The 25,072-nt window shown below is 47.2% G+C and overlaps 1 protein-coding gene across 2 annotated transcripts in view; it reads left to right on the plus strand.

The window, feature by feature from the left end:
- Positions 1-221: 221 nt before the first annotated feature.
- The window catches only part of GID4 (GID complex subunit 4 homolog), a 30,383-nt gene continuing 5,532 nt past the window's right edge, over positions 222-25,072 (plus strand). For both annotated transcript variants that reach the window (XM_045376255.3, XM_045376254.3), the window contains exons 1-5: positions 222-707; positions 6,227-6,286; positions 15,352-15,459; positions 21,030-21,131; positions 23,336-23,466. In XM_045376255.3, the coding sequence (XP_045232190.1) occupies positions 270-707; positions 6,227-6,286; positions 15,352-15,459; positions 21,030-21,131; positions 23,336-23,466 (839 nt within the window). In that variant the 5' untranslated portion in view covers positions 222-269. The remainder of the gene's footprint in view (positions 708-6,226; positions 6,287-15,351; positions 15,460-21,029; positions 21,132-23,335; positions 23,467-25,072) is intronic.

The following is a 25,072-nucleotide window of genomic DNA, read 5'->3' on the forward strand; positions in this document are numbered from 1 at the left end:
TCGCCTTCGCAAACCTCCTGCGCACACCCCCAGTCAATCAGCATCACAAACGCACCTCGCCCCGCCCCCTCCACGCCGCGCCTCGGCGAGGAGACTACAAGTCCCAGCGGGCCGCTCGCGCACCCCGCCACGTGTTTTCTCCTCCCGCCAATGGGCGGAAGCGCCGCGTGAGCCTGCTCCCGCCCCCGAGGCTCGCCCGAGCCAATCGGAAGGGGCGGGGTGTGTGTGTGTGCGTGTGTGAGTGTGTCTGTGAGTGTCTCTGTGTGTGTATGTGTGCGCGAGGGCAAGTCGGGAGGGGGACCCAGCTCAGGACTGGGAGGCCCTGCTCGCAGGTCCCTGGGTCCCGGTGGCGGCCAGAGCGCTTGGTCCGCAGGCAGCGGGCGGGTGGTCGCCCCTCCCGCCCCCACCCCGCGCGTGCGCGCCCCGGCCTCTCCCTCCCCGCCACCCTCCTCGGCTCCCGCGCGGCGGCGGCGGTTCCTCTCCCACTCCCCCCAGCCCTGGCTCCGGGGGACCCCGCGATGCCCGTCCGCACCGAGTGTCCCCCGCCGGCCGGTGCCTCGGCTGCCTCCGCGGCCTCACTCATCCCGCCGCCGCCCATCAACACCCAGCAGCCCGGCGTGGCCACCAGTCTGCTCTACAGCGGCTCCAAGTTCCGCGGCCACCAGAAGAGCAAGGGGAACTCGTACGACGTAGAGGTGGTGCTGCAGGTGAGCGCCGGGCCGGGCCGGGGCCCGAGGGCCTCCTCGCGGCGCTCACGGGCCGTGCCCGCCTCGGCTCCTCGAGCCCGCAGCCGCGGAACAGGCCCTCGCCGCCGGGGCCTCCTGCACCCGGCGCTTCCCACCCGGGACCTGCCCAGCCTGTGTCTCACACTCTCCGAGCCCCAGCCCTGACCTGCCCCTTCGGACCCGGAGCCCGTCGTGACCGGCTCCTGGCGGACCCCGAACACTCCCAGACTTGAAGCCCGTGACCGGCCCGTCTGGGATCCGGAAGCCCCTCATGACTAGGGAAAGGCCTGGGTCCTTCCTCCCCATGACCTGTCGTCCCTAGATCAGGGACTGCCACCAGCCCTTTTCAGACCCTGAAGCACTCTCCATTGGTTTCACCAGACTCGGGACCCTCCCCGTGTCTGGGCCCATGTCAGATTCTCTCAGACCTGAGACATGCCCTCCCGCCCCTTCCTCAGTCCCAGGAATCCGCAGACCCTGGGGTCTTCCTGCTCCTGAGATCTCCTTAGGAGGGCTTCATCAGACCCCCAGACGGGGGAGCGCCTAACCCACAACTGACTGGTCAGGCCCTGGCCCCACCTCAAGACCAGGCACTCACTCCCTGAGTGCCGCTCACAGTCTGCTGGGATGTTGCCTCCTGGGTCCCCTGTTCCACTCACTGCTTCTGTCTTTTCATGGTCCAGGCACCCAACTCCTTCCAGCTTCTCTACCCCCAGGCCTCCTGCCCCTGCTCTGGGACCACTTGCGGTCTTTTCCCAGTCTTCCTGGCCTCTATCCAGACTCCCCCATCCCATACCTTCGTCTTGCCTGATCCTGGTTCCAGGGGACCCTCTTTCCTATTCTTAACTGTTCTCAGCGGCACAGGGCTTCCTCTCAGTCTCTGGTACCCACGTACTGGGAAATCTAACTCACCCAATTTTAGTTCATGTCCAGTCGCTTCCCCCCATTTGACCTGGATTCCTAAATACCTGCTGCCAGTCCCTGATCAGCTTCGGAAGTACAGCTTCACCTGTCTGGGCCTTTCCCACACCTCACTCCTCTCAGGCTTGACACTTTCTGCCAGCTGAAATGGAGTAGCAGTGGTGAATACTCCTTTTTTTTTTTTTTTTTTTTGAGACGGAGACTCGCTCTGTCGCCCAGGCTGGAGTGCAGTGGCCGGATCTCAGCTCACTGCAAGCTCCGCCTCCCGGGTTCGGGCCATTCTCCTGTCTCAGCCTCCTGAGTAGCTGGGACTACAGGCGCCCGCCACCTCGCCCGGCTAGTTTTTTGTATTTTTTAGTAGAGACGGGGTTTCACCGTGTTAGCCAGGATGGTCTCGATCTCCTGACCTCGTGATCCGCCCGTCTCGGCCTCCCAAAGTGCTGGGATTACAGACTTGAGTCACCATGAATACTCCTTTTTATCTCCCTTCCCTACTAAACTCTTCCTCCTCTATACCTACCCCTGCCTGCCCGAGGACCCCTTTCCTTTGCCCTTTTTTCCTTAGTCCGACACCTCGTCTGCCAGGCTGTTCCCAGAAGCCCCTCCAAACACCTGTCCCTCTGAAAGGCACTGTGTGCTGCCCCACTGCCCCCCTCCCCGCCCCCCGGGTGTGAGGGTGGAATGTACCGTATATCTGTTCCTCAAGCTCTCCTTTTGGTCAGTTAAAACAAATCTTAGTTTCACTTCTGAAGAGTAGGTCTCCCATCCAAAAGACAATGAGGGTCCCTTTTCTGCTAACTGCAGAGCACTCATCACTCTTTTATTCTCATATTGCTTTGTGGGAATAAATCGTCTTCTCTGCTTACTTGAAACAGCATCATCATGTTAATCATATCTTTGGGCTGTAAAGTTCTATCATGAACCACGATATTTATTATAATGGAAAAACGATTGTGGCTGAAATATTTTTATCTTCATAACTGTATGCCTAATGCGGTGATCTTCTTCTCTTTTTCTTAAAATGTGAGAGTCGAGTATGAAGGTACTGGGGTTTTTTGGTTTGTTTTACACCTAATCATAGAATTTTGGAGGTGAGATCCCTGGGTGGGTCACGTTTGGAATGATCTTGGATTTGTCCCTGTTGCTCAGTTTGATGGTTTCTGATGTAGTAGGGGACAACTGGCAGGATAGCCAGGCATCAAAGAGGAGTCTGCTTTGGCTACTGCAGCAACTGCTGCTCCCTTCCATCATTAAGGTGTCACTTCTGAGCTCCTTTCAGAAGAATCATGAACCAGTGGAAGCTGTGGTTGAGTTGGGGCAGGGCTGATAGGTCTCAGGCAGCCCAGAGCAGAAACCTGGTGGATGACTGGGAGCCACTTGAGTAGGATGTCTGATGGTGGGGGTGGTGGTCATGCCAATGAATGCTGCCCTACATCTGGATTGGTGAGCTGCTTGGTCATCATCACGACTAGTCAGTGGCATGTGAATTGCCCCATCATCTGGTTTTTCAGCCAGGACTAGTTTGTCAGACACAGCCTTCTTAGACTTACTTCTGCCTTTTATAACTCAGCTTCTTTTTGTTTCTTCTCATTTTCTTTTCTTTCTTTTTGTATCTTTATTTAGATATAATTCACTTATTTAAAGTGTACAATTCAGTAGTTTTTAGTATATTCACAGTTGTTTAACCACCACCACAACCTAATTTTAGAATATTTTTGTCACCCCAAAAGGAAACCTTGTAACCCTTAGCCATAACCCCCCTTCCAATGCTAGGCAACTGCTCATCTATTTTTGTTGTTGTTTGTCTATTCTGGACATTTCATATAATCATACAGTATTTCTCCCTTTGAGAGTGGCTTCTTTCACTTAGCATAATGTCCTCGAGGTTCAGCCATATCGTAATATGTATCAGCACTTATATTGCATTGTTCATTGTAACAATTGTCCATTGAATGGATATACAATATTTTGTTTATCCAGTGATCAGTTGATAGACATTTGGGTTGTTTTCACTTCTGGCTACTATGAATAATACTGCTATGTACATTTATGTACAAGTTTTTATGTGGAGTATATTTCATTTCTGTAGATAACTACCTGGGAGTGGAATTGCTGGGTCACATGGTAACTCTGTTTTAACATTTTGAGAAACTGCCCCTGCATTGTTTCACATTTCCACCACAGTGGGTGAGGGTTCCAGTTTCTCCGCATCCTCACCAACACTCACTGTTCATCTTTTTTATTGTAGCCGTCCTAGTGTTTTTGAAGTGGTCTCTCATTGTAGTCTTGATTTGAATTTCTATAATTACTGTGATGTTGTGCATCTTTTCATGTGTTTTTTGTGTTGTTGTTGTTGTTGTTGTTTTGGAGCATTTTCTTTTTTGTGATTCTAATTTAAAGAGTTCCTCAAAGCTTTGTGAGTTTCTGACTGGGTCTCCTCTCCACCCCCAACTTACTGTGACTTCTCTTTCCTCCTCTGCCATCTAAGAAGCCAGCAGTAGAAGGGAGGCCTGGTGGCTGTGAAAGGAATATTTAAAAGAGCAGCCGTTGGACACAGCTGTGCTGTGAGACCTTCTTGCTAAACATGTGCCCTGTTATCTTTCTTGAGATGCTCGCCTGCCATTTGGCAAAAGCTGTATGCATTGTGGTGTGTTTGAGTTCACCAACCATTATCAAGATCAATTTGGGCAGAAATAGAGAGACACTTGGTTGAATGGAGGCCAAGCTGAAATTCTGATTCTTGAGCATGTGATAATCCATGCAAAATGTTAGCCAATTTACATTTCAATTTTTAATCTTATTAGCAAGTATTCTTGCCACCTGATACCCTTTCCAGCAGCTGCAAAACCCCAAACTATATTGAATTCAATGAGAATTGCATGCATGAAATTTAAAGACTCAGGTTAGAATTATGTGTCCTTTAATAAAAGTTCTTTGCTGAACCATGTTAGTGTGGATTAGCTGTTTTAGATAATGTCCAATGGCAAGGTTAGCAAATGAGGATATTTACAATGCTTTGGCAGTTTTCACAGGGAATACCTTTGTCACCAGCACCAAACTGTGAAGGCACTTTGGCTTCATTGAAGTCCATTTGCTTTGGTACTGACATCATCTGGTTGACTAAGTTCATTACAGTTTTTAAGCATGGCATGCTATTTGGTTTATGGTATAATTGGAAGTAATCAAGCTCACAAATGCGATAAATGCCACAAAACTATTCTAATTTCTTGAAATAAGACTTCACTTACCATTAAAATCTCAGTGTACCGCAGGTACCCTTGTACTTGGTTTGCTTTAATTCAAGGGTTTAACTTGTAAGTGAATCCAGTTGTCATGAAATCTGAAACTCCCTATTCAGAACAAGTCTGTATAGATTTGAGTGAAATCTCACATCAGGAGGAGTTTTGAGGTGACGTGGCTTCAGGTTGGTTAATTCAGAGACCTACGATGGGCCCAGTTTTTTCCATCTTTCTATACTACCATCCTCAGCATTTCCTGGCCTATTTCTCACCTGCTGTCTACATGTCTGCCCCAGGACTGGGCACTCCATGCAGATACTGTCACCACCAGGGGACAAAAAAGCCATTTCTTCCTCATGCGCCTCTTCAAAAGCCAGGGATTTTTCACAGATACACCCAGGAGACTTACACATCTGATGGGCCAGAAATGGGTCACTGACCCCTAAACACATGACTTGCAAGGGGATGGGGACACCTGTGTGCCTTAGATCCATCAGGTTGACCAAGTCTTATGTGGTAGGTAGGTACCAGAGCAAAAACTGGGCCCTGCCAGCATGAAAAAGGAGGAAATTGGTTGTTGGGTAAGTATCCGGCAGTGTCTCAGCAACCAGTAATTGGTGACTGCTAAATCTCACAGTCTACTATGCCTGTTGTTTCTATTTATTTTAGGCTCCTGACTCTTTTCATTAAGAAACACAGCATTCATATATAAAATGCACAGAGTGGACATTCACAATATAGTCAGAGTTTTGGTTGGCATTTTGGTTCATAACTGAAGTTTATACCATGTAAGTCTTTATAGGACGCCATTTCTGAACAATCTGCCCATTTCATAAAGAAATAATGCAGGATGATATTTAGTGTAAAAACTAGAAGAGGAGCAGACCTCCTAGAACAATGATTGAGCAACACAGAAATAGAAAAAGGCTTGAAAGACATTAGAAAGAAAGTCAAGCCTGAGGTTAGGGATGACACCATGTGTACAGGCAGAGACAGAGACCCTGTACCCAGCAGTGTTCAGGGTCTCTAGATGACCGGGAGGCGTGTGTTGAAGATAGCACAGAAAATGAATTTGAGTGGGTACCCCATTCCAGAAAGGCACTTCAGTCTCAAGATACTCAGCTGAAGGAAGTTGAGAGGGTCTTGGGATCACTTTGCTTCAGCAGAACAGGCATGTGTGTAGGGAGAACTTCTCAAGATCCCAGAGGCTGGATGAGCCTTGGGCCGCGCCAGGTGTTCACTGACCACTAGTCTGGCCTCACAGGATTTCCAGAGTACCCTCCTGCATGTCCCCTAGTAAGTTTATCTATTTGTAACAGGCTGCGTATCCTTTCTTTTCAGCACGTGGACACGGGGAACTCTTACCTTTGTGGGTACTTGAAGATTAAAGGCCTTACTGAGGTAAGTACTCACACAAACCAGCGCTGGAAAGTCCGTGGTGTGAGGCTCCGCAGACTCATTGGGGTTAAGGGCAGGCGGTCTCAACTCTTTGAGGCCTAATTAAAGCAGACTACTCCTGAGCATTGCTACTGTATAGGGAACATAAAGCAGACAGTTTCAGTGTGTCCTGTTGAGAATTGTACAGATTCACAAATCTTTTAAAGAAAAGTTTATGAGTATGTCAAAATCGTCACAACCAATACTATTGATTTTATTTTTAACCCTTTTTGGGGTAAAAAATAATAAGAATATAGCTACCACCCTCATCATAAGTTTAACGGTTTCTGAGATAAGCATCAGTCCTATAAATAATGAGATTTTAAGTTCCTTAAACCTCTTAGTTCATAGGAACAATGAAAAGTTACTGTCTGGGCGCAGTGGCTCGTGCCTGTAATCCCAACACTTTGGGAGTCCGAGGCATGCAGATCACTTGAGGTAGGGAGACCAACCTGGCCAACATGGTGAAACCCCATCTCTACTAAACATACAAAAAAAAAAAAAATAGCCAGGCGTGGTGGCACGGACCTGCAGTTCCAACTACTTGGGAGGCTGAGGCACAGAGAATCACTTGAACCAGAGAGGCAGAGGTTGCAGTAAGCCAAGATCACACCACTGCACTACAACCTGGGCAACAGAGCAAGACCCTGTCTCAAAAAAAAAAAAAAAAAGGAAAGTGACCATCTAGTTTCCAGCAGAAGTACCTGCTGTGCAGAGTATTTTCTTTTCTTTGAAGCAACTTTTTAAACCTCAGAATTCCTGGGACTTTAGAAAGCAAGGAGGAGCATCCTTTCTTTTCCATTAGCAAGGAAACAGGAAGTGGAAGGAGGTAGCTAGACTGGCCCTGTGAATGCTGGGAATGCCCAGGCCGGACCTAGCTGCAGGGGGCCTCTGGCCTTTGTCAGCTGTCATGGTCTGATGACCCAGCAGTATTTGGATGGAGTGCTGTGCTGGATGGGACAGTGGAAAGGAACTGGGGTGGCATTCTTCTGCTGCCCCTTCCTCCATCTGTGACCTTTAACTTCTTTCAGTCTTCTCATCTGTGAAATTGAGAATTAAAAATTCCTGCTCCAAGCTGGGTGCTGTGGCTCACACCTGTAATCCCAACATTTTGGGAGGTCAAAGCAGGAGGAACACTTGGGGCCAGGAATTCAAGACCAGCCTGGACAGCATAGCAAGACCTTGTCGCTACAAATAGTTTTTAAGAAATTAGCCAGGCATGGTGGTGTGTGCCTGTAGTCCTAGCTACTCAGAAGACTGAGGCTGGAGGATCGCTTGAGGCGAGGATTTGAAGGCAGCAGTGTGCTGTGATTATGCCTGTGAATAGCCACTGCACTCCAGCCTGGGCAACCTAGGAAGATCCTCTCTCTTTAAAAAAAAAAATACTGGGGTCAGGCATGGTGGCTCACACCTGTAATCCCAGCACTTTGGAAGGCTGAGGTGGGTGGATCACCTGAGGTCAGGAGTTCAAGACCAGCCTGGTCAACATGGTGAAACCTCGTCTTTACTGAAAATACAAAAATTAGCTGGGCGTGGTGGCAGGCGCCTGTAATCCCAGCTACTCAGGAGGCTGAGGCAGGAGGATCGCTTGAACCCAGGAGGTGAAGGTTGCAGTGAGCTGAGATTGCACCATTGCACTCCAGCCTGAGCAACAAGAGCGAAACTTTGTCTCAAAAAAAAAAAAAAAAAAAAAAAAGTCCTGCTCTAAGACAATCAGTGGACTTGTTCTGGGAGTGTTAGAGAAAATGACAGACCCGAATATGATACTAATATGTGATTCTCTTATAAAGTCCTGACGAGCCTCAGTCTTAAGACAGGTTTCTGGCTCCTGGTTCCTATCTGGTTCTCCTGCTTTTCTATTAGAAGCTTGACTGATTGAGGATCTCCTAAGAAGTTTGTTGTTGAGACAAAAGGTATTTCTTATTTAACTCGAGAATTGTATCAAATCAAGTAGGAGTAGAAATGATAGCAAAATACAGGATTCCAGCCTTTGTTTTTGTGGTAGGAGAAAAGATCCTAAAACAGAATATGCTCAACTCTCAGGTAGCCACATACATTAGTTAACTGGGTGCAGAACACAAACACTGAATGTCATAAGGAAACCAGCAAGTGTGTAAGACATTGGAATGTTAATGCTGACTCCAAAACCAGTCATTTGAGTGATAAGAAGCTGCACAGAGGCCGGGCGCGGTGGCTCAAGCCTGTAATCCCAACACTGGGAGGCCGAGACGGGCAGATCACGAGGTCAGGAGATCGAGACCATCCTGGCTAACACGGTGAAACCCCGTCTCTACTAAAAATAGAAAAAAAAAACTAGCCGGGCGAAGTGGCGGGCGCCTGTAGTCCCAGCTACTCGGGAGGCTGAGGCAGGAAAATGGCGTAAACCCGGGAGGTGGAGCTTGCAGTGAGCTGAGATCCAGCCACTGCACTCCAGCCTGGGCGACAGAGCAAGACTCCGTCTCAAAAAAAAAAAAAGAAGCTGCACAGAAATGGTAAGTAGCATTGGAAATCTTGAAGAAGTATACAGAAATGCTAATGGCATTGAGCTCTCCTTTGGGAGCAAGTAGCCCTTCCTTTAGGAAGCCCCTGTCGAGAGCAGCAGTCAGGCTCCTTTGAGGAGGGGGCATTGACAATGGCCCTTCATTGGGGGCTAACCCAAGGGGAGCCCTAGGCTCTTAACAGAACCTCTGCAGATGGTGTGGCCTTGATGAGCACATACCCTCCCCAGAGTTGCCTGTTCCTGGTCGAGCAATAAATAAACCACATTATGCTGCTGCAGGGGTGTTGAGTTAAAGCAAGTCCTGCTCAGGCCTTAGATGTAGAAGAATTCTTTTTAAATAATGTTTTTTAGTAGCTTTATTGAGATATATTCACATACCATACATTTCACCCATTTAAAGTATACAGTTCATTGGCTTCTAGTGTATTCACAAAGTTGTGCAACTATGTGATAACTTTTTTTTTTTTTTTTTTTTTTTTTGAGATGGAGTCTCGCTTAGTCGCCCAGACTGGAGTGCAGTGGCGTGATCTCAGTTCACTGCAAGCTCCACCTCCCGGGCTCACGCCATTCTCCTGCCTCAGCCTCCAGAGTAGCTGGGACTACAGGTGCCTGCCGCCACGCCTGGCTAATTTTTTGTATTTTTAGTAAAGACAGGGTTTCATTGTGCTAGCCAGGATTATCTCGATCTCCTGACCTCGTGATCCACCCATCTTGGCCTCCCATAGTGCTGGGATCACAGGCATGAGCCACCATGCCTGGCAAAATATCAAATTTTTAATTTAATTAAACTATAATTTGGGTTTTAGTCATAGTAGTTGTCTTCCTCATGTATACAATGTGGAAAAGTATCTACTAAAATGAAGATAGGCCAGGAACAGTGGCTCACGCCTATAATCCCAGCACTTTGGGAGGCTGAGGCAGGTGGATCACCTGAGGTCAGGAGTTCAAGACCACTTGGACAACATGGTGAAATACCGTCTCTACTAAAAATACAAAAATTAGCTGGGCGTGGTAGTGGGCACCTGTAATCCCAGCTACTCAGGAGGCTGAGGCAGGAGAATCACTTGAACCCGGGAGGCAGAGTTTGTGGTGAGTCCAGATCCTGCCACTGGACTCCAGCCCGGGCAACAGAGTGAGACTTCGTGTCAAAAAATAAAAAAAAGGAGATAAATGGCCTCTTAGCTACCTCACATCTCACATTCACAAACAAGCACAGCTTTTTTTTTTTTTTTTTTTTTTTTTTTCCTAGGCTTGGGCATACATGTGCAGGTTTGTTATATAGATAAATTTATGTCACGGTTTATAACTGTTATAACTATATAACTGTTGTACAGATTATTTTGTCACCCAGGTACTAAGCCTAGTACTCAATAGTTATTTTTTCTGCTCCTCTCCCTTCTCCCATCCTCTACCCTCAAGTAGACCCCATTGTCTGTTCTTCCCTTCTTTTTTTTTTTTTTTTTTGAGATGAAGTCTCGCTCTGTTGCCCAGGCTTGATTGTAGTGGTGCAATATCCGCTCACTGCAACCTCTGCCTCCCAGGTTCAAGCAGTTCTGCTCAGCTTCCCAGGTAATGTGTACCACCACGCTGGGCTAAATTTTTTTGTACTTTTGGTGGAGATGGGGTTTCACCATGTTGGCTAGGCTGGTTTCGAACTCTTGACCTCAGGTGATTTGCCTACCTCGGCCTCCCAAAGTGCTGGGATTACAGGCGTGAGCCTGTTGTTTCCTTCTTTGTGCCCATGAGTTCTTATCATTTAGCTCCTACTTACAAGGGTGGTATTTGGTTTTCTGTTCCTGCATTAGTTTGCTAAGGATAACGGCCTCTAGCTCTATCCATGTTCACGCAAAAGACATTATCTCATTTCTTTTTATGGCTGCATAGTATTCCTTGGTGTGTATATACCACGTTTTCTTTATCCAATCTGTCATTGATGGGCATTTAAGTTGACCCATGTTTTACTGTTGTGAATAGTGCTACAGTGAACATTTGCATGCATGTGTCTTTGTAGTGGAATGATTTATATTCCTCTGGGTATATACCTAATAATGGGATTGCTGGGTCCAATGGTAGTTCTGTTTTTAGCTCTTTGAGGAATTGCCACATTGCAAAACAGAGCTTTAAAGTTTGTTTTGATGCCTTCTGGAAATGAAATTCTGGAAATGTAAAGAATAAATGTCAAATAACATTCCTTTTGCACTTTTGAGCCGTCCATCAGTCAAGAGAGGCAAACTTTCTGGGGAACCAGCAGCTTTCAGGGGGTACCTGGGAACCCAGCCTTTGGGGACCTATGGGCAGGCCCCCCATTTACTCATTACTTGGGTTTGGAAGTATTGGAAGCTCCAGCTGAAGTTGTACTACACTTGTGCTGAACTAGGGAGACAGGTCACACCTACCAAAACTCACAGAAACAGAAGTGCCAGGTTTTGTCATAGTATGAGATTCCTGTGTGTTCCAGAAGTTCCTGTTGACTTATCGGCCAATTGAATGTTAGTCCCCCAGAAGACAGATCTACATGGAAAGTCGTGGTACCCATCACCAGAGAGTTTTGGGTGAGCCTGGAATCAGTGAGAGGATTAGTTGGGGGACTTAAATGGCTGACAACAGCCAGACTCACCACGGGATGCTGACTCCTGCTTTTGCTGCCTCTCCTACTCATTTCTTGATATCCTTTCTTCTGACATGGTTTTTTTGTCTGCTCTATAAATTACCCCTCATTGGGCTGTAATAAAGTGCTTGAATTTCCTGTTCCTGCTCTGAGAATATTTTATCTTTTCGGTGACTTCTGTACACACTGAATCTCATTTATTAGGTATTTATTTTATTTAATTCTCAAAGTTTGAGGGTGCCCTGTAGTCACCCTGATATACTGCCTAAAGTATGTTTACAAAGAAGTCAGCGCAGAATTATTCATTAGGAAAACTAGTGATTTAAACTATAAGTGTTTTAATTGTATTAGGACCTCCTCCCCACCCCTCCCTTTTTTAATAATAGAGACCAGGTCTTACTATGTTGCCCAAGCTGGTCTTGATCTCCTAGGCTCGAGCGATCCTCCTGCCTTGGCCCCCTAAAGTGCTGGCATTACAGTTGTGAGCCACCAGGCTTGGCCTTGTATTAAAACCTCTATCATTTCATCCTATCCCTTTCAGGGCAGTTCAGAAAAAAAGATTAAAGCTTGATAATATAAATAGCTTCTAGTTGGCTCATGCCTGTAATCCCAGCACTTTGGGAGGCCGAGGCGGGTGGATCATGAGGTCAGGAGTTCAAGACCAGCCTGGCCAACATGGTGAAACCCCGTCTCTACTAAAAATACAAAATTAGCCAGGCATGGTGGCAGGCACCTGTAATCCCAGCTACTCGGGAAGCTGAGACAGAGAATTGCTTGAACCCGGGAGGCGGAGGTTGCAGTGAGCCGAGATTGTGCCACTGCACTCCAGCCTGGGTGACAGAGGGAGACTCTATCTCAAAAAAAAAACAAAAAAAGCTTCTAGTTTAAAATATCAAATTCAAATGCTGATTTATTGAAAACTTTTTCCTTAGTAGTCTTTCCTAGAACAGATTATAATTAAAAGTTAGCTTATATAGGCCAGGCGCGGTGGCTCACGCCTGTAATCCCAGCACTTTGGGAGGCCGAGGCGGGCGGATCACAAGGTCAGGAGATCGAGACCACGGTGAAACCCCGTCTCTACTAAAAATACAAAAAATTAGCCGGGCACGGTGGCGGGCGCCTGTAGTCCCAGCTACACAGGAGGCTGAGGCAGGAGAATGGCGTAAACCCAGGAGGCGGAGCTTGCAGTGAGCCGAGATCGCGCCACTGCACTCCAGCCTGGGCGACAGAGCGAGACTCCGTCTCAAAAAACAAACAAACAAAAAGTTAGCTTATACCAGCTGGGCGTGGTGGCTCACGCCTGTAATCCCAGCACTTTGGGAGGCTGAGGCAGGCGGATCACGAGGTCAGGAGATGAAGACCATCCTGGCTAATATGGTGAAACCCCGTCTCTACAAAACAAACAAAAAATTAGACGGGCGTGGTGGCGGGCGCCTGTAATCCCAGCTACTCGGGAGGCTGAGGCAGGAGAATCACCTGAACCCGGGAGGCAGAGGTTGCAGTGAGCCGAGATCGTGCCACTGCATTTCAGCCTGGGCAACAGAGCGAGACTCTGTCTCCAGAAAAAAAAAGCTAGCTTATACCTTAAAAATTAGGTTTACATTTAGGAAAATTTCTCCTCTCTCATTTTTTCAGTCTGTGTATTTAAATATTTATGTGAAGAATCCAGCAACAGTGTTAGGATAGGGGGTTTGTGGATTTGGAGCAGTGTTAGATTTTTTTTTTTTTTTTTTTTTTTTTTTTTTTTTTTGAGACGGAGTCTCGCTCTGTCGCCCAGGCTGGAGTGCAGTGGCCGGATCTCAGCTCACTGCAAGCTCCGCCTCCCGGGTTCACGCCATTCTCCTGCCTCAGCCTCCCGAGTAGCTGGGACTACAGGCGCCCGCCACCTCGCCCGGCTAGTTTTTTGTATTTTTTAGTAGAGACGGGGTTTCACCGTGTTAGCCAGGATAGTCTCGATCTCCTGACCTCGTGATCCACCCGTCTCGGCCTCCCAAAGTGCTGGGATTACAGGCTTGAACCACCGCGCCCAGCCAGGAGCAGTGTTAGATTTATCATATTTTAGGTTCACTGTTAAGGAAACAGATTCCCTCCACGGTATCATCCTAAAGCAGGCCTCCTGGTGGTGGTGGTGATGTTCTGTTTCCTGGGAGCCTCTGCGCCAGTGGCTTTTAGTGTGGCAGCCTCTCTCAGGAAGGTCCTGCACTACATGGAGGCCAGCTTGGTAGATGTGGCAAAGCCATCAGAACGAGGTGTTTGATGCAGAATAAGAGGGGCTTACATCTGATCTGAAGGAAAAACATGGGCCCTCTGCAGTCCTCGACATTAGGACTGTAATCTGTGGTTTGCCAGGCCAGTGACTGTCATAACCGTGCTCCTGGCAGACACCAGGGGCTGGCAAGGTAGCCTGAGGGGCGGGTAGTTGGTTGGTTTCTACAAATGCAGGGAAATTGTAGACTTTTTACGGTGTTAACTTTTTGTCTTATTAATCTTTTTGAAAATCATTGGTGCCTACTTACTAACGCATGAGCAAAGAGCAATTAACAAAGCACCCAAGCCAGCACATGGCTTCTTGCTTATGTTTTCAACGGCATGGTTTTACATTCAGACACGATTTACATATGTTTTCCTCATAGAAATTGTTCTTAGTTCATGTGTTTTTCCTCATATAAGTTGTTCTTAGTTCATGTGACAATTAAATGTATCCCTATATATCAAGGTATTCTAAGACTACCTTCAGGGACCATTTCTATAGTTCATTACTAAAGGTTTCTCTGAACATATAGAACACTGAAAAAAGTATTTAATTATTTTTTTTTTTTGAGACAGAGTTTTGCTCTTATTGCCCAGGCTGTAGTGCAATGGCACGATCTCGGCTCATTGCAAACTCCGCCTCCAGATTCAGGCAGTTCTCCTGCCTCAGCCTCCCAAGTAGCTGGGATTACAGGCATGCGCCACCACGCCTGGCTAATTTTGTATTTTTAGTAGAGATGAGGTTTCTTCATGTTCATGAGGCTGGTCTCGAACTCCTGATCTCAGGTGATCCTCCCACCTCAGCCTTCCAAAGTGCTGGGATTACAGGCATGATCCTCCGCACCCGGCCAAAATAAAAGGTATTCTAGGCCAGGTGCGGTGGCTCACACCTGTAATCCTAGCACTTTGGGAGGCCAAAGCGGGTGGATCACCTGAGGTCAGAAGTTTGAGACCAGCCTGGCCAACATGGTGAAACCCCGTCTCTACTAAAAATACAAACATTAGCTGGGCGTGGTGGCGGCCACCTGTAATCCCAGCTACTCAGGAGACTGAGGTAGGAGAATTGCTTGAACCCAGGGTGTGGGAGGAGGTTGCAGTGAGCCGAGATTGTGCCACTGTACTCCAGCCTGGGCGACAGAGCAAGACTGTCTCAGGGAAAAAAAAAAAAAAAAAAAAGGTATTCTACCCCAAAATCCACCCCTGGAACCTTGGAGAATTGGTGTAAAAGGGACAAATGACTGAGCCAGTTGGAGAACCAGTGGTTTGAGAGAGCCTTAGTGGTAAGCACAGGGATTTTGGAGCCTCTTTGGTTCTAACCTTGGAAAGTAAAATCTGCTAAGTTATGATCTGCTTTGTATGCTAGAATATTCAAAATTTACTTGTGGAAACATCCAAATTCTTTTCTAAGAGACTAGCACATAACAAGTGAAGTCAGAGAAGGGCTGTCTGCTGCTGGCAAAATCCAGGAAACCCTTCATTCTCTGGGTGATTTCGATTCAGGTCCATTGCCACAGCTTGTTGGCAAACTGGCTGGATCTAACTCTGGTTTGGGTTGTCAGGTAGCGGTGTCAAGGTACTGGAAATAAGTTAAAGCAAAGTTGATTCTTCCTTTGTAAAAAGGTTAAAAACTCTCAGTCACCATCTTATTTTGATATTTGGGTTTTACCATAGGAGTATCCAACCCTTACGACCTTCTTTGAAGGAGAAATAATCAGCAAAAAACACCCTTTCTTAACTCGCAAGTGGGATGCAGATGAAGATGTTGATCGGAAACACTGGGTGAGTAAGTCTGATCTGCGCTGTGTCATCCAGGGGCTGCTAGAGAACTGAAGAAATGCTGGGAGCCAGAGACCTTGTCCCTTATTTGGTATTATTGGGGCTTTGCAGCCAAGTAAAAGGTTGCGCCGCACACAGACCTCAGTTGTTCCATCTTCCTTATGAGAAGAGTTTAAATACAATCTGACCTGCTGCTTAAATAGCAAATGGTGGTCTGATGATAGCAACCCCAGAGTTCTAGCCAGAACTTTGCTCAGCTATCAGAATCTTAACAGTGTCCTCCTATCCTTCCCACCTGTTTGTCTATCTTCTGTCCACTGTTCCTTTCAAATCACCTCTGCTTGGGGAAAACCCTGTGAAACATGCAGTGATGACCTCTGGCTTCGGGGCTGGCATTAGATGGAGATGATGTTGTGGGAATCTGCCCTCCTGCTGGCTTATCAGGGTAGAGCCACATCGTTTCTTTTTATCCTCGCTCCTAACAGACAAGTATAGTCTTGTCTTAAGTACACCCCTATAAATCCTGCTGCCCCTGCTTTTTAACTGTCAAGTGTAGAGCATTCTCACTCAGCGGTAGTGAGTGCTTCAAGACAACTCAGAGTTAGTGTCCTGGGATCTTTTCATTGGTTGTCATATAAGTACCGTGTCTTCAAAAATCAGTTTCTTGGCTGGGTGCGGTGGCTCGCACCTGTAATCCTAGCACTTTGGGAGGCTGAGGCGGGTGGATCATGAGGTCAAGAGATCGAGACCATCCTGGTTAACACAGTGAAACCCCATCTGTACTAAAAATACAAAAAATTAGCCAGGTGTGGTGGCATGTGCCTGTAGTCCCAGCTACTCGGGAGGCTGAGGCAGGAGAATGGTGTGAACCTGGGAGGCGGAGCTTACAGTGAGGCGAGATCGTGCCACTGCACTCCAGCCTAGGCAACAGAGCAAGACTCCGTCTCAAAAAAAAAAAAAAAGAAAAGAAAAAAAAATCAGTTTCTCAGCCTGTCTAGTAACCTTTTGCTTTAGTTGACCATGGTGATGGTGAATTTTTGTTTAACACTGGAGAAGATCAATGGGTTTACCCTCCGTAAACCAACCAGAAATGGCTGTGTCAGTAGTGAAGATTCTAGAACTCGTTCTTCCCATTGCCTCTCACACCTGGCTGTCTAAACTCTCCCCTGGTTCTGGCACAGCAGTCTGTGGAGAGAACTCCCGCAGACCGTTGTCTTGAGTTCACCTCACTAGAGATCAATTGCTTTGCTTACTAATGTTTTTTATTTTTTTATTTTATTAAAAAACTTTTGGCCAGGCGCGGTGGCTCAAACCTGTAATCCCAGCACTTTGGGAGGCCGAGATGGGCGGATCACGAGGTCAGGAGATCGAGACCATCCTGGCTAACATGGTGAAACCCCGTCTCTACTAAAAAATACAAAAAACTAGCCAGGCGAGGTGGTGGGCACCTGTAGTCCCAGCTACTCGGGAGGCTGAGGCAGGAGAATGGCGTAAACCCGGGAGGCAGAGCTTGCAGTGAGCTGAGATCCAGCCACTGCAGTCCAGCCTAGGCGACAGAGCGAGACTCTGTCTCAAAAAAAAAAAATTTTTTTTAGAGTTGGGGTCTTGCTCTGTTGTCCATGCTGGAGTGCAATGGCATGATAATAACTCACTGCAGCCTCAACCTCCTGGGCTCAAGTAATCCTCCCACCTCAGCACCCTGAGTAGCTAGAACTACAGGCACGTTCCACCACACCCAGCTTATTTTCTTTTATTTTTGCAGACACAGTCTCACTATGTTACCCAGGCTGGTCTTGAACTTCTAGTTTTATTTTTATTTTATTTTATTTTTTTGAGACGGAGTCCCACTCTGTCGCCCAGGCTGGAGTGCAGTGGCCGGATCTCAGCTCACTGCAAGCTCCGCCTCCCGGGTTCACGCCATTCTCCTGCCTCAGCCTCCTGAGTAGCTGGGACTACAGGCGCCCGCCACCTCGCCCGGCTAGTTTTTTGTATTTTTTTTTTTTAGTAGAGACGGGGTTTCACCGTGTTAGCCAGGATGGTCTCGATCTCCTGACCTCGTGATCCACCCGTCTCGGCCTCCCAAAGTGCTGGGATTACAGGCTTGAGCCACCGCGCCCGGCCGAACTTCTAGTTTTAAGTGATCCTCCTGCCTTGGCCTCCCAAAGTGTTGGGATTATAGGTGTGAGCCACTGCACCCAACCTGTTTTTTTGGTTTTTCTTTTTTGGGGGTTTTTGTTTTGTTTTATTCTGTTTTGTTTTTGTTTGTTTGTTTTTTGAGATGGAGTCTTGCTCTGTCGCCCAGGCTGGAGTGCAGTGGCGCAATCTCGGCTCACTGCAAGCTCTGCCTCCTGAGTTCACGCCATTCTCTTGCCTCAGCCTCCCAAGTAGCTGGGACTACAGGCGCCTGCCACCACATCCGACTAATTTTGTGTACTTTTAGTAGAGATAGGGTTTCACCATGTTAGCCAGGATGGTCTCGATCTCCTGACCTCATGATCCGCCCACCTCAGCCTCCCAAAGTGCTGGGATTACAGGCGTGAGCCACCGCGCCCAGCCTGGTTTTGTTTTGAGACAGAGTCTCACTCTGTCACCCAGGCTGGAGTTCGTGGCATAATCTCAGCTCACTGCAACCTCCGCCTCCCAGATTCAGGTGATTCTCATCTCTCAGCCTCTCGAGTAGCTGGGATTACAGACGTGCGCCACCACGCCTGGCTAATTTTTGTATTTTTAGTAGAGACAAGGTTTCGCCATGCTGGCCAGGCTGGTCTTGAACTCCAGGTCTCAAGTAATCCACCTGCCTTGGCCTCCCACAGTGCTGGGATTACAGGCGTGAGCCACCATGCCCAGCCCCAAGCTGTTTTTTACTTGAGTAAGAAAAGGAGATCGATCAAATACTGAGGTTCAGTTAAATTTAAATTTAAACTTGAGCTTTTTAGAGCATTTTTTGAATTCTGTACATTTTGATTGTTGTAGCAAATGGACATCAATAGCTAGAGAGTCATTTGTGTCTCTCTGTGATACAAGAGAATGCACATAACCTGAGTATCCAGAAGGTTGGGGGAGCCCAAGTGGTGTATGAAGGTGCTGGGTACCAGCAGGTGGAGTTGGAAGGGCTCCCTGGTACCATCTGCACCCACCTCTGCCCAGCGCTAGGCTCTTCCTGCATGGCTTGCTGCCTCACAAGATGGCGCCTTCCCGTCCTGTACAGCACCAGAGTAGAAGGTTCTTCCCTGTAGTAAACCACAGCCTCTCTCCCATTCAACTCTATTTTCCATTTTATATTGGGCCTGCAAAAAGCAAAGTCTTTGAAGCCCAGTGACACTCGGTTTTAGGCTAGGTTGACTACAAATTAAATATTTGGAAAGCAACTCTTAATTTTCCCATTGACTTCCATTAGGACACTGGAAGAGATCTGGGTCTGCAGACTCTGCTAGACTGGATTGAAACATTTTGGGTGAGAGAGGAACTAAGAAGGCCACCCTTGGTACTGGCATGTGAGGTGTGGTTGAGCCAGGGAGCTGAGCCTATGGAGTGCTTCCTCCTCCAGCAGTTTGTGGCTGCTTTTTTAGTACTCAGCATTTCCCCTAACTTTCCCCACTCATGGAGGACTCCCAGGTTCCCACGTGGGATTCCTGGAGCTCTGTACTACACCTGGGTTTGTCTGAGATTTACAATGTTGAATACACTTCACCTAGGCTGTCATTTTTTCATTATAAACTAGAATCAGAGATATTATATTGCACCCTCAGATTTTCCTTAGTGGTATTTAAGTTGCTATTATACTAGTGCTGTAAAGTCAAGATTCCATATATTCAGTCTACATAGGATAAAAATGTCTATGTGACACTGGGCGTGGTGGCTCACGCCTGTAATGCCAGCACTTTGGGAGGCCGAGGCAGATGGATCACCTGAGGTCAGGAGTTCGAGAACAGCCTGGCCAACATGGTGAAAGCCCATCTCTACCAAAAATATAAAAATTAGCCAGGCATGGTGACGCACGCCTGGAATCCCAGCTACTCAGGAGGCTGAGGCAGGAGAGTCACTTGAACCTGGGAAGCGGAGGTTGCAGTGAGCTGAGATCATGCCATTGCATTCCAGCCTGAGCGACAGGAGCGAGACTTTGTCTCAAAAAATAATAATAAAATAAATCTATGTGACAAAATCTATGACTTAGTATCTCTGTATCTTGATTTTTTGTTTAAGATGTTTTCTTATCAAATTAACACATGCTTATTTAAAAATATTTGAAAAAATAGAAAAGCTGGAGGAAAAGGAGTAATCTGTGGCAACATCTAAAACTAAAATGCTGTTAACCTCTTCCTGAATCTCTTTTGGGTATACAGTGTATACTTGTTTTTTGTCTTTTTTAAAAATGGGATCATAAGATGCAGTTTTGTAACCTATTCCTGATCTCCTGTTGTAAATGTAGAGTCAGCCCTCCATATATGTGGGTTTTGTATCTGTGGATTCAACCAGCCACAGTTTGAAAATATTTGAAAAAAAAAATTGCATCTGTACTGATGATATATAGATTTTTTCTTTTTCTTTTTTGTTTTTTGAGACAGAGTCTCACTCTGTTGCCCAGGCTGGAGTGCAGTGGCGCGATCTCGGCTCACTGCAAGCTCTACTCTCGGGTTCAAGCCATTCTCCTCCTCAGCCTCCCAAGTAGCTGGGACTACAGGCAGCCGCCACCACAACTGGCTAATTTTTTTGTATTTTTAGTAGAGACAGGGTTTCACCATGTTAGCCAGGATGGTCTTAATCTCCTGACCTCGTGATCTGCCCACCTCAGCCTCCCAAAGTGCTGGGATTACAGGTGTGAGCCACTGCGCCTGGCAGATGTATAAATTTTTTGTTCTTGATATTCTTCCTTGAACAATACAGTATAGCCACTATTCACTTAGTATTTACATCAAATTAGGTATTGTAAGTAATCTAGAGATGCTATAAAGTATAGGGGAGGATGTGTGTAGGTTATCAGCAAATACTGCACTGTTTTATATCTGGGACTTAAGCATCTGCAGATTTTGGTATTCATGGGGGTCTTGGAACCAATCCCTCACAGATATTGAAGGACAAGGCTATCACATGTATCTAGTGTCTACTTAGCTAGCTGGCCCAAGCCCCTAGATCATGCAGAGACACAAGTTTCACAAAGCCCTCTTTTCTGAGGCTGGGCAGGCTGTTTCTAAGCTGTTCTGCGTGGCTCTTTTTGCTACTTTGGATTTACTTGCAGAGGTCTTCTCGTTAATTGTTCTTAGTTTTCATCTGTTTATTTTGTCTGTCTGTTCACCATTCCCATCCTTTGGCCTTTTCCTCGGCCATGTTAACAAGGCAGGCGTAGGGCAGTGGGGCCTCAGCTGGAGTCCAAGTATCTGCCCCAGGGTTGAGTCTGCATTCAATGGGGTGACCATGGGGTCCCATCTGTTACTTGGCCTTAGCTGCCCTTTTGGGAGCCACATCTCCAGCTGTCATGCCTTGGGAAGGTGAGTGTACCTGGGCACATAAGCATAGTTCTGAGAGCAGCCTCTCCTTCTCTCAGTCAATTGGCACACTCTCTTTTCTGCTTTCAGGGCAAGTTTCTGGCTTTTTATCAGTATGCAAAATCATTTAACTCAGATGACTTTGATTATGAAGAGCTGAAGAATGGAGACTACGTCTTCATGAGGTGGAAGGTAAGGTCCCGCCAGGTGGCCCCTCAGACTCCCAACAAGCCAGGCCCTGTACTGCACCTACATACCCACTCTAACCAAGGGCTCCCCATGTCCAGTGCTCATCACAGCTGGTTGTCATGGCAAAGTCTTCATGGCAGGGTGTTTGCACACCTATAAAAAGTGGGCACAGCTCCAGGGCACGCACTGGTTAACTGCTGATGTCCCAGACAGCTCCTCCTTGCTGTGCTTTTGGTGGGTAGCAAGTGGATTTGGGCCTAGGTGGCCGCCTCTAACATTGTTTTCTCCTTTTCCTTTTTCCCACCCAAGAATCTTATTGAACCCCCAGGTTGAATCACTCCAAGTGTTCTTTGGATTCAAGGCAGAGCCAAACTTCCTTTGAACTTAGTCAGATCCCTCTATGGGCTTAAACACCATCCGTGGGCCGGGTCCCCTCCACCACATCCTTTTCCCAGAGGTCAGGAAAGTCTCACCTCCTCTACTTCCCTCCAGCTCAGGAAATGAGGGACCGGGAATGGAACGCGAGTTTTTGACTCAGCAGTGCTCAGAGAGCCCCACCTGACTGATTTGATGGATTGGCTTTTAGCTGCAAGATCATTTGTGCTCCCTGCTTTGATAACGTGATATTTACAGCCCTAGAATAGCAAAATCAGGAAGCCAGTTTGTTAAATAACTTTGAGAACATACACCCACCTCCAACCCCTAGTCCCCAGTCTGTAGGGAAAAAGTTGTTTTATCTTGAAATCTTGGCAGCTTTCATAAAGATGAATCATTTTGAGTTGCCTTTCCCGGTCTTTACTTTGCATAGCTTACCACTTTAAGAAGTGGGAATCAGCCGGGCGCAGTGGATCACACCTGTAATCCTAGCACTTTGGGAGGCCAGGGCAGGCAGATCATGAGGTCAAGAGATCGAGACCATCCTGGCCAACATGGTGAAACCCCATCTCTACTAAAAAATAAAAAAATTAGCTGGGCATGGTGGCGCGCCCCTGTAGTCCCAGCTACTCGGGAGGCTGAGGCAGGGGAATCACTTGAACCTGGGAGAAAGAGGTTGCAGTGAGCTAGGATCGCACCACTGCACTCCAGCCTGGTGACACAGCAAGACTCCATCTCAAAAAAAAAAAAGGGGGAATCACTGGGCACGGTGGCTCACGCCTGTAATCCCAGCACTTTGGGAGGCCAAGGCAGCCAGATCACAAGGTCACAAGATCCTGCGTTCAAGCAATTCTCCTGCCTCAGCCTCCCAAGTAGCTGGGATTACAGGTGCCCACCACCATGCCCTGCTGATTTTTTGTATTTTTAGTAGAGATGGGTTTTTGCCCTGTTGGCCAAGCTGGTCTCGAAATCCTGACCTCAGGTGATCCACCCACCTCAGCCTCCCAAAGTGTTGGGATTACAGGCTTGAGCCACTGCACCCGACCTGAATTTTAAAACTAATTTTAAAAGCCACAATTTTAGAAGTTGAATAAGGAATGGGAGAGTGTCTTAAATTTGTTTAAAAAGCAATGGAGTTGTTTTGCCTCCAAAGAATGTCCCAGGGTGGCTCATCTGTGGTCCTTTAGTAGACCACCTGAGGCCCTGGAGCTTCTGACCTCATCTCTCCGGGAAAGTAGTTGCCAGGACCTGGGTTTCCAGCTTGCAGCTCCAGCAGAGGTGTCTCTCCTAAGGTGCCTGGTCAAGAACAGTACCGTTCTGACTGCTTTTGACAAGGTGTCAAGCTCTTAGAGGGGGTGTCACAGGGGCTACTGGCAACTGCTGTGTACTCAGAAAGGTCCACAGACCTACAGAAGTGACTCACTGTTCTAGATGTTATCAAGCATCTGGTGACAGTTCTGGGAACTGGAGCAGAAACCTAGCTCTTCCCAGGTTGGTTGTCTGTGGTCTCTGAAAGATAGAGAGGCAGGTGAGTAGGTACTGATTTATGTATTAGATGTTTCGGCCATGATACCTTCTCTGAATTGCTGATCCTAGTGAGTTGAAGACACAGTTTGTTGCTTTAGTATATAGAATACTCCAGGAGCACATGGACGCTTTTCAGAAGTCAGGCTGAGACCCCACGGGCCCACCATCACCCAGCAAGTCTGGGTTAGACTGTGAGATCCTGTATTTTTCTGGAGTGGTCCTTAGAACCCCCGATGCTTAACAGGGAGGCCCCGTGGTTGGTCAGAGAATGCTGTCTGTTACTGACCCTCTTCATCTGTGTGCAGGAACAGTTTCTGGTCCCAGATCACACGATCAAAGACATCAGTGGTGCTTCTTTTGCCGGGTTCTACTACATCTGCTTTCAGAAGTCAGCAGCCTCCATAGAGGGCTACTACTACCATAGGAGTTCAGAATGGTGAGGACCCCCAAAGACAGAGGCCACGGGGAGGGTTTCCTGCCCGGCTGGCTCTCCCTTGGCTCATCGAACCCAAAAGCAATATCTTAGCCTGTCTCTGTATAGATTCTGTGCTTTATTTAGATGCTGAGAGCTTATTTCAGTGATCTCAGTTGCTCACAATAAGGCCTTATCCCTATCCACACAGCAGAGTAAATGAGATGAAAATGAAGTATAGGTGAAAGAACTCATTTCTAAGCACTTTTAAGCAATACTGTATTTTTGGCAATGTTTATCTCAATCTTGCTGGTTTTTATGTAATCTTTGCAAATTGAATTAGTAACTAAAATGTGAATTGATCCAGTAGTGGACAGTGTGAATTTTGCTGTCAGCAGCTTTTTAAATTTTGTGGCTGCATTCCTTAGAGTTGGTCCGACATGCACTTGATTTAAGGCTCGTGACCTGGGGGCTTGTGAGTGGACAATCAGTGTGTTACCAGTGGTAAAGGACTGAACTCTGCCTAAATGCTAACTTTTGCCACCTTTTGGGGGATTTTCCTGCCTCCTTGCTGCTTTTTAAGCACCTTGCTGTCCCCGGAGGGCAAACCATATGATAAAATGCCTGATTTCCTCTCTGAAGGTAAAAATTCTCTCTTTCCTTTCCAGTATTTCACACTTTGTTGTATGTGAAGTGATCCTACCCTAGATTCCTTGTTCAGTGGTAACGAAATTATATCTGCAAGTAAATGCCAGCCCTGTAGCCACAATTTTTAGGCTTTCAGTAATTGTTTTCATGCGAGTTTGTAAAACTTTTTATAATCCTTTTTAAAAATAACAGCTTTGGTCCAGGCACGGACGCCTGTAATCCCAGCACTTTGGGAGGCCGAGGTGGACAGATCACGAGGTCAGGAGTTCGACACCAGCCTGGCCAATATGGTGAAACCCCATCTCTACTAAAAATGCAAAAATTAGCCAGGCGTGGTGGTACGCACCTGTAGTCCTGGCTACTCAGGAGGCTGAGGCAGGAGAATCGCTTGAACCTGGGAGGCAGAGGTTGCAGTGGGCCGAGATTGCACTACTGCACTCCAACCTGGCTGACAGAGCGAGACTTCATCTCAAAAAAAAAAATGGCTGGGCACAGTGGCTCATGCCTGTAATCCCAGCACTTTGGGAGGCTGAGGCAGGTGGATCACAAGATAAAGAGATCAAGACCATCCTGGCCAACACGGTGAAACCCCATCTCTACTAAAAATACAAAAATTAGCTGGGCGTGGTGGCACATGCCTGTAGTCCCAGCTACTCGGGAGGCTGAGGCAGGAGAATCACTTGAACCCGGGAGGTGGAGGTTGCAGTGAGCCGAGATCGCGCCACTGCACTCCAATCTGGCAACAGAGTGAGATTCCATCTCAAATAAAATAAAATAAAATAAAATAAAATAATAGCTTTACTGAGATATTATTTGAATACCATACATGATTCATTTAAAGTGTACAAGTCAGCCAGGCGTGGTGATACATGCCTTTAATTCCAGCATTTTGGGAGGCTGAGGCGGGCAGATCACTTGAGGTCAGACGTTCGAGACCAGCTTGGCCAACATGGTGAAACCCCATCTCTGCCAAAATCCCATC

Source organism: Macaca fascicularis, chromosome 16, assembly GCF_037993035.2.
Source record: "Macaca fascicularis isolate 582-1 chromosome 16, T2T-MFA8v1.1".
NCBI lineage: Eukaryota > Metazoa > Chordata > Mammalia > Primates > Cercopithecidae > Macaca > Macaca fascicularis.